Consider the following 10000-nt stretch of genomic DNA (forward strand, 5'->3'; position numbering starts at 1 on the left):
AGAAATTGAACAGATTAAAGTAGTTTGTTGCAAAAACAAAATTAATTTAGAGGGAAAAACACATTTGATGTACCGTAAAATCCGGTGTATAAGACGCACTATTAATACCTATTTTTTCATCTTAAAAGTTGGCTGCGTCTTATACACCGGTGCGACCAATATACCCGTATAAAATACATTACAGCGGGGCAGCAGCCCCTATCACTGCGACCTGGAGTGATTAAAAACACATCCCCATTCCCCGTGTATTGAAAGCTGAGTGCACGCTGTGCTGGGAAAGACGGCGACACAGACCAGGCTGGCTGCGTGACTTTTTCCACATCTTTTCTCCCTCACGAGGTCATAATCATACATTTACAGAAAACAGTGGTATATTGTTCTGTAAATAAACCTTGTGGAGTTCTCTTTTGATTGAAAGAGTCTAGAGCTGCAACAACGAAGCGATAAAAATCGATGAATAAAAGTGTTGGCAACAAATTTCTTTTTCTTTTTTTTTTATTAGGTGATGCAGAACAATACAAGACGAGTGAGGGACATGACAAGAGCAAAAGTATGTAGGAGACAGGGGAGACACGACGATACAATGCACAGCATAGACAGAGACAAAAGTGTTTTCTGTGTGTTTTTTCTGCTTTTCCAGTTGAGGAGGATTGCTTTCTTGGCGACAGTGAGTGCAATGAGAATTGTGTTTTTTTGGTTGTTGGGAAGTGTGATTGAAAGAGTGTTTCCTAGGATGCATAGTGAAGGGGAGAGTGGAACCCGGCAGTTCAGTATTAAAGAGAGTTTAGTTGTGATTTGTTTCCAGAATTGCTGTATGGGTGGGCAGTGCCAGATTGCATGCATGTAGTCATCCAGGGTGTTAGGGGGGCATACTGAGCAGTTATTTGTATCAGAAAGTTCCATTTGATGTTTTTTCTTAAGTGTGATATGGGTTCTGTGGTTAATCTTATACTGAATTAGTTGGAGATTAGGTTTATTTGTCATTGAGAAGGTATTGTAGAAAAGGCCCCAAAGTTACATGTTAAGGTTTTTGCTTTATGTTACAATAGTGTTTGATTCCTGTTCAGTTTAATGTGATGATATTGTGCTCAATAGGGAAGAGGTGTCACCTGCTGGTCATTTCAGAGAATTACATCATGTAGTAATGAGCAGTGTGCATCAGTCGATGACAGATGAGCCATCAGTGTGCAGAGTAATCACTTCAGAAGTTGGTTGTGCGTGAATGAAAAGAGTGAGTACTTACCTGAAGTCTTATATGTGACATTGTGTGTTCTTTAATGTTGAGGCAAAGTTGTTAACTCCTGCGGAGCCAGAGTTTAGAGCTTAGATGTTCGGCGTATTCTGGATATGCTAATTAGCCGACGTCACGGCCCGACATGCTTACTAACTGTGTTGCTCTCTGCACGAGGAGGAAAGTTTGATGTCCGTGCTTCACAATAAAAGCATCGTAGTATTTTTATAGGGAAATGATTGTATGACTGTTAAGCCTACGATAGCCTTTCTGTGCTTAATACTTTAGGTTAAAGAGACATGTAGCTTACCTTTATTTATTTACATATTATAACCTATTACATTACTGTGTAGTGTTTTGTATGTTATTATAGAGGTAAGATGAAGCATTCAGATGTGTTCCTTAAGTATATATTCTGCTATTCTTTTTCTTATAGAAAACCACAACAAGACCCAATACTCTGTCATATTGAATGGCCACTGAGATGCCTGTATTTTGTTTCACTATGAGGAAGAAGTAAACAGCCATTCAACCAAATCTGCCCTCTTGTTATTCATATTCTGGAATAAGGCCTGAAGTGGTGTTCTGGCCGACACACCTGAGTGAATCCAGTGGAAAGCAACAGACTAGTGTCCCAACTGAGTTTAGTTTTATTATCTTCATTACAGGTATTGTTGCAGATTATGTTCCAGGTGTCATGGTCTATTGTTGTTGATAAATCTTTTTCCCATTTTGCTGTGGGGAGAGATATTGTATGGTCAATGTTTATGAGTTTGTATAGTTTAGATAGAGTTTTAGTGGGTGTTGAGAGTTTTAGTATTGTGTCTGTTAGTGTTGAATTTTCGATGTAGTCTTGTTTGAGGTTAAATTTATGTGTTATGATAGATTGGATCTGGAGATATTGGAAGTGAGATTTATTGTTGATATTGTACTTTTGAGTTATTTCTTTGAAGGGGATGAAGGTTTTGTTTTGAATTATGTGTTGAAGCTGGGTGATACCTTTGTCCTTCCAGGTGGTGAGATTCAGTGGTTTTGTGTTTTGAAGACAGTCTGGGTTGTTCCATATTGGTGTGTTCTTACAGGGTGTGGGTGTTGTGTTCATTATTTTGTGGGCTTTCCACCATGCTGTTAGGGCTGTAGCTATGAGAGGATTTTTGAAGGAGTTATGATGTTTACTTGAAGTGCTGATAAATGGTAGGGTTGATATGGGTATGTTTTTGCATTGTTCCTGTTCTATGTCTAGCCATGGGTGGGATTGTTCAGTGGGGAGTATCCATTTTGTTATGATTTGTAACTGGTTTGCCAGGAAGTAGTTATAAAAGTTTGGTGCATCTAGTTCTCCGGTATTTTTTGGTGTTTGAAGTGAACACCAAATTGAACCATGTGGGGGGTGGACATGCTGGGATCATAGAGAAAAGGTAATTTATTTTGGGAAGTATGGTCATTTTTGTCATTGCTATTCTTCCTATGAGTGATACCGGTAGATTCATCCATCTGGTCGTGTCATCTTCTATATTTCTGATAAGTGGATTGGAATTCAATGGTATAAGTTCTGACAATTTGGGGGAGATATTGATGCCTAGGTATCTTATAGTATCAGTGGTGGAGGGAATGGGTAGTGGTAGGGCTGCTGGGTTCCACCTCCTTACAGAGATTGGAAGCAGTGTCGATTTGGTCCAGTTTATTGAGTAATTAGAGATTTTGGAGTATTTTTTGAAAGGATTCATTGTTTCTTGTAGTGAGATTTGTGGATTTCATAGGTAGAGTATGATGTCGTCAGCATATGAACTTATCTTGAGGGTTACGTTGGGTGATTGTATACCTTTAATGAGATTATTCTGGCAGACTGCTGCAGCAAGTGGTTCAATGTATATTGCAAATAGAGAGGGAGAGAGTGGGCATCCTTGTCTTGTTCCTCTGTGCAGTGTGAAGCTTGATGACGTTAGACCGCTGACTGTGACTGTTGCTCTCTTGGTGAGTTGTATAGTGTTTTGACCCAGGTGATAAATGACTTTCCCAATCCAAATTTATGAAGTGTGGCAAGTAAAAATGTCCAGTTTACTCGGTCAAATGCTTTTTCAGCATCTAAAGAAGCTATTATTGTTTCTTCTGTGGTCTGTGTTGCTTGGTGAATTATGTTGAATAGTCTGCGTGTCTACCTTTAATAAAACCTGTTTGATCAATGTGGATTATGGATGGAGTGACCATTTCGATTCTTGTGGATAATGCTTTGCTAATTATTTTTATGTCTGTGTTGATGAGGGATATTGGGCGGTAACTGGAGGTGAGGGTAGGATCTTTATCTGGTTTCAATATTACTGAGATGTTGGCGGTGTTCATATGTGAAGGGATTTTTCCGGAATTTATTAGATCTTCTGTCATTCTGATGAATAGTGGTGAAATGGTTGATCAGAAATGTCTATAAAACTCAGCGGGGAAGCCATCAGGTCCAGGTGCTTTGTTAGGGGGAATTAACTTTAGTGCTGAATAGAATTCTTCTTTTGTGAGTGGTTTATCAAATGCTTCTGCTTGAGTTTTTGTTAAAGTTGGTATGTCTAGTTTATCAAGGAATTCATATATGTCTTTTGAATTGGGTTCTGTGTCTGATGTGTACAGCTGTTGGTAGAAGTTTTTAAAGGTTGTAATTTCATCTGGTGATATGAGAAGCTTCCCCGCTGGGTTTTGGATAGCTGGGATGGTATTTTTTTCTTTTTTTTGCTGTAGCTGATTTGCAAGATATTTTCCTGATTTGTTGCTATATTCATAGTGCTTGTGTTTGAGTTGTTGGATTAGAAATTGTGTTTTTTAATTTATTATGTCTGACATTTCTAATTAATATTTCCTAAGTTTATTTAGATTCTCTTCTGTTGGCGTTTGTGCATAGATCGTTTCTGTTTCTTTCATTTTAAGCTCTAGGTTGTGCTCATGTGCTATCTCTGTTTTCTTTTTGTGAGATGAATATGAAATGATTTTTCCTTGAATAACTGTTTTTGCGGTTTCCCAGATAAGTGATGGTGAGTTATTTTGAGTGTCGTTAATGTCCATGAAGGATGCCCACTCTTCCTTTATAGCTGTGTCAAAGTTTGGATCTTTTAGTAGTGAGAGACTGAATTACCATCTGGTTGGTTGTTTATGGAGTTGCTTGCTGTTTAGATGTAAGGAGATTGTAGTGTGGTCACTTATTATAATCGGATGGATTGAGGTATCTGTTATGTCCTGTATGACTGATTTACTTATGAGAAAAAAATCTATACGGGAGAAAGAGTGATGGAGTGGTGAGAAATATGTGAATTCTTTTGCTGTTAGGTTGTTAAGTCGCCAACTGTTGCCAAGTCCAAGCTCCTCCATGTATTGTATTATTGTTTCTGTGGATTTCCATTTTCTGCTTCCAGTTCCTGAGCGGTCTATTGTGGGGTTGAGGACTGTATTAAAGTCGCCTCCGATTACTATTTTTGAGTTTGTGAAGTTATGTAATGATGTAAAGAATCTATGGAAGAAAGAGGGTTCATCTGTGTTGGGTCCATAAATATTTGCAATAGTAAAATTAGTTGTTTGTTAATGGACGTGTTTAAGATGATGTTTCTTCCTTCTGGGTCAATGATGGTGGAGGAATTAGTTAGTGATATTTTCTTGTGGATCAGTATGGATACACCTCTTTGTCTGGAATTATAAGAAGCAGAAAATATCTGACAGAATTCAGTTGAATTTAAGCAGAGGTTGTTAGATTTTGTCAGGTGAGTTTCTTGTAGAAGGCATATATCTGGTTTTAATTTATTTAGATGATTGAATACTTTAATCCTTTTAGCTTGGGAGCCAATCCCACGGATGTTCCAGTTTAGGAATTTAAGTGGAGCCATGATTTAGATTTATGGTAAGAATGTTGAGGGTTTCTTGCTGTGTGTGTGTGTGTGTGTGTGAGTGAGAGAGTGTGTGTGTGTGTGTGTGTGTGTGTGTGTGTGTGTGTGTGTGTGTGTGTGTGTGTGTGTGTGTGTGTGTGTGTTCTGCTGACATATAAGGGAGAGGGAGGGAGTAAATAAAATAACAAAAACAATACACATATAGACCTTCATTGTAGAAGATCAGAGTTTTTGGAGAGACAATAGCGAGGTAGGAGAGGTTAAAGATGTAGTCAAAGATTCATTAGTCACTGCAGTTCAGGTGGGATGTGGGTTAGAAGAGCCATGGGGTAGTTTTGGAGTCGCAGTAGAGCTGTCCTTCTATGTAGAGTTTGTCAACAACCAAGCTGACACGTCTATTATTTAGTCTCTGTTGTTTGAGGGTAGAGGATTTTTCGCCGGTCATTTATTTCACGTGGGAATTGGTCATTTAGTCCGTAGTGTGTGTCCTTAAGTTCCCTTCTCTTGCTTTTGATGAGTATTTTGTGCTTGAAATGTTCCAGTTTTGCGATGATGGGTCGGGGTGCTTTATTGGAATGAGATCTGAGACGGTGGACACGGTGGAAGGTGATCTGGTTAACGGTGGCGGGTGGGAGTCTGAGTTGTTTTTCAGCAGGTTTTCGGGGTTGTCGTTCGGGTGTTCGGGAATGCCGGAGAAGATCAGGTTGTCGCGCATGCTTCTAGTTTGAATGTCCAGGATAGTTTCTTTCATGATTTTGTTCTCTTTTGTGACGGAGTTCATTTTTTCGGTAAGTGAGCTGACGGAAGTTTGAAGTGAGTTATTTGACTGTTCAAGTTTTTCAATGTGGTTGTGTGCATATTCCAGGCTGGCACGGAGCTCTTTTATTTCATCATGTAATGTAACCAGTAAATCCAGTTTGTTATTGATTGATTGGAGGACACTGATCTCAATGTCGGTTGTTTGGAGATCACTGGTGTCCGTGGATGAAGTTTTTTTCCGTTTGTTTGGGTTTGAGGGGTCTTGTTGTGGAGTGTCGGTAGCTGAATCCATGTTCTGTTTGCTGTAAAAGTGGTCGATGTAGGCTTCCAGGTCGGCTATATCCTCCCGCATGTGAGAGAAGAAGTATTCCGCTTTATGCTGTACGGTCTGGGATGTAGAATATTATGTGTTTTGTTGGTAAAAAAAGAGTCCCGGTGTTTTGTTTTCTTGGTCTCAGTGACTGCGCGTCGCCATGTTGGATCTCACCTCGATTCTACGTCTCGCGATACTCACAGCGCCATCCACCTCCTCAACAAATTTCATTATCAATTCGTTGCGTCACACGATTATTGCGTCACTCCCTATGTCGCAGACTGGTGACGTACACGCCGAACTGTTTCCATGCCGACAGCAGCACAGCGTGTCGGAGCTAGAGCGTGAGAGAGCGGAGCTGGTATTTCAGATATTAAACATGGCAGAGCAGAGAGAACGGTTCAACAGAAATCTTCCAAAGTGTGGGAGCACTTAATGCATAAAAACAGGAGTTAGTTTCAAGCTTTGCACCAGCGATATTGCGCGGCACGGGAGCACCACAGTGATGATGCAGCACCTGAAAAGTAAACATGTCGGAGTCATCGCTGACTAGGAAGGGAGCTCGACAGCAGGGTAAGTCACTACAAAACCCCATGTTTGTTCAGTTTTCAAGTAAGAAAATGTAACGTTAGTGTCTCCGGTTGCTCGTCTGGTGATTGTTATCCAGCTTGACAAGCATGAAAAGTTCATTAAAGTAACGTTAGCGTTAGCTGGTTAATTTAATCCTAACTTTTTACTTTGCCAACACCAAACAAGCTTAGACTAAAGAAAACTTTATTATTTTGTCTTTTAGGCCCACGTTCAATACGTTGTCAGACATATTCTTTGATTTTTTCCCATATTATTTTCTGTTGACGTTGGAATATATTTGTGTAGGTGTGTTTTGCATTTTATTTTAGTTTAAAAAAAATGTAAAGCACTTTGTCAGCTTGCTGTAAATAAACAATTAAAAACGAATGTACTGGGGTGCTGGTGGCGCAGTGGTTAGTGCGCGCGCCCCATGTATGGAGGCTGTCGTCTCAAGCGGGCTGCCCGGGTTCAAATCCGACCTGTGGCTTCTTTCCTGCATGTCATTCCTCTCTCTCTCTCCCTGATTTCTGACTCACTGTCCTATCTCTCCATTAAAGGCACAAAAATAAATCTTAAAAAAAAAACAATGTACTTACTACAATGATTTAATAATTTGATGATTAAGCTTCCAGCGTCAATTTTCTGTAATACGGTGAGAGTTAATACACTGCACTGCATGCAAGTGCATTTAGACACTTAATTAAATTTGTGTAAATAAGAAGTTTTTAGGGTACCTGTATGAGTGTAAATAAATATATATTATAAAAACGTGTGTTGTCTGTAAGTGCTCTTTGGGTTACTTTCTTGCCTTTACATAACAATAATTCATAACTAAAACAACAAGGCATATTGATTTGATGTAAATTGTGCTGTTTTACATACTAATACTATCTTTGTCATTGCAGAAAACATCATGTACACCACAGATAGCATCCTCAACATGCTCGTCGCTGACATGAGGCCTCTGACAACGGTTGAAAATGAAGATGTAACTTCACTACCATGATCTCCACCTTGAACCCTTGGCTACACTCTTCCCTCAAGGACCCATTTCACGAAGCTCATGGAGACGTCCGAGCAGAGTCACCTGTTGTTTTTGCACTTTTGTTTGCACTGTCAATGAACGAAGAAAGTGAAAACAGACGGAACTAAAAGAGCGACACAGCTGCACAGAAACTGCACGTTGTAGACATCGCTGACATCGCTTTAACACAATTTAAATCGAAACGCAGGAAGACAGTTTAAACTTTTTTTTTCTCTCTAACAGACCTTCAAAACAAGGTGCGTCTTATATACCGGATTTTAAGGTAAATACAAACCTAATATTAAAATAAACCATAAGATAAGAGTAAGAAAAAAAAAAAAAGACGATTGTCTGCAACGGAAAGTGAACAAAGTAAACATCTGTAATATTTATTGTAGTTATAGAGAAGACATTCAATCAAAGAGTCTTCAATTTAAACTTTCCTTTGACAGTTTCAGAATCTCACAGTGTCACAAACATCTCAGACAAAACAAGTGTTTGACTTTATTTTTACATCTGATGGTTGAAATTGGAATGATTTTTTTTCTTTGTTTACCGTAAAATCCGGAATATAAGTCGCACCGGTGTATAAGACGCACCCAGTTTTGAAGGTTTCTTCGAGAGAAAAAAAACTTTAAACTGTTCTCCTGCGTGAGGATTTATATTGTGTTCAGCGATGTCTACAACGTGCAGCTACAGTACGGTAGTTTAGTTCTCAGCCTGCAGGGAAAGTTGTGAGGCTCAGACCTGCTAGCTTGCAAGTCGTGCTGCCTGACTCCGCTGGTCACTCTTTAACTTTAATATAAGACTCTTTCAATCAAAAGAGAACTCCACAAGGTTTATTTACAGAACAATATACCACTGTTTTCTGTAAATGTATGATTATGACCTCGTGAGGGAGAAAAGATGTGGAAAAAGTCACGCAGCCAGACTGGTCTGTGTCGCCGTCTTTCCCAGCACAGCGTGCACTCAGCTTTCAATACACAATGAATGGGGATGTGTTTTTAACATAGACTGTAAGGTTTTTAATCACCCAGGTCGCAGTGATAGGGGCCGCTGCCCCGCTGTAATGTATTTTATACGGGTATATTGGTCGCACCGGTGTATAAGACGCAGCCGACTTTTAAGATGAAAAAATAGGTATTAAAAGTGCGTCTTATACACCGGATTTTACGGGAAGTTTGAGAATCTCACAGTGTCACAAACATCTCAGACAAAACAAGTGTTTGACTTTATTTTTACGTCTGATGGTTGAAATTGGAATGATTGTTTTTCTTTGTTTAATTATTCATAATTTATCTAAAAATCAGCTGTTCAGGTGGTAAAGAGTGAACTATACAACAAGTTGTTTTTTTTAATATATATTTAGGCTTAAAATGTAAGGCTTTAAATTGCTACCACTCTGTGGATAAAACCACAGAAGAAGAAAATGGACTTCAGCATTAAGATCCTCAGTGTGGATCATTTGATTATCAGCCTGAAGTCTTCAGTTTAGTTTCACATCATATGAATCTGAACAGAGAAATTAAACCTGTTGTCTTACCTCAGAGTCTCCAGTCTACAGTTTGGACTTTTCAGTCCAGAACACAGCAGCTTCACTCCTGAATCCTGCAGATTGTTTCTGGTCAGGTCCAGCTCTCTCAGATGGGAGGGGTTGGACTTCAGAGCTGAGGCCACGACTTCACAGTGAGTCTCTGACAGTCCACAGTTATAAAACCTGTCATGACATTAACATTCTGACATTCTGTTGTGTCAACAAACAACATAAATTGAGTCCCCAGTCTGCTGACACGACTTCCTTTAACAAAAATAAAGGTGAGCACAATACTTTTATTTTTCCCTTACTAACACAATTAAATGTGGAACAAATGTGTGTAAAACAAAAACAAAATGTATTATTTTGTCCGGTTTACTTTTTTCTCCACCCGGCCACCTTCTGTCTGTAACGTGATGTAAGGTATTACTGTTGGTAACTTCAGTAATCATGTCACTTTTACTAAACAGTTATCTGGTTAATGGTGTTACTTTAAGTTCTTCTACTGTCAGTGTTGCTCCCCCGACCTGGCCTAGTGGTGCCAGAGAAGAAGTTTCTGGATGTAAATACAAAGAAGCAACACAGTTTAGAACTTGCCTCTTTGGGGTATTATGCTCCTCACAAGCGCTATGCGCCCTCTAGTGACCTGATTGAGGATTGCAATAACATCGTAACAAGTTCAGTGCACTGGAATTCGGCTCTAAATAGCTAT

At 39.3% G+C, this 10000-nt stretch overlaps 1 protein-coding gene across 11 annotated transcripts in view; it reads right to left on the reverse strand.

Annotated features, from left to right (window-relative positions):
- Positions 1 to 10000, reverse strand: part of LOC136179750 (NLR family CARD domain-containing protein 3-like) — a 497803-nt gene that overhangs the window by 170905 nt on the left and 316898 nt on the right. For 10 of the 11 annotated variants that reach the window (XR_010666720.1, XM_065957435.1, XM_065957434.1 and 7 more), the window contains one exon: positions 9298 to 9471. The exons of the other annotated variant lie outside the window; for it this stretch is intronic. Coding sequence is in view for 9 of the 10 variants with exons in the window: in XM_065957435.1 (XP_065813507.1) it covers positions 9298 to 9471 (174 nt within the window). In the remaining variant the exon portion in view is untranslated. The remainder of the gene's footprint in view (positions 1 to 9297; positions 9472 to 10000) is intronic. 11 annotated transcript variants of the gene reach the window in all.

The sequence above is a fragment of the Labrus bergylta genome, chromosome 7 (genome assembly GCF_963930695.1).
Source record: "Labrus bergylta chromosome 7, fLabBer1.1, whole genome shotgun sequence".
Classification (NCBI taxonomy): Eukaryota; Metazoa; Chordata; class Actinopteri; order Labriformes; family Labridae; genus Labrus; species Labrus bergylta.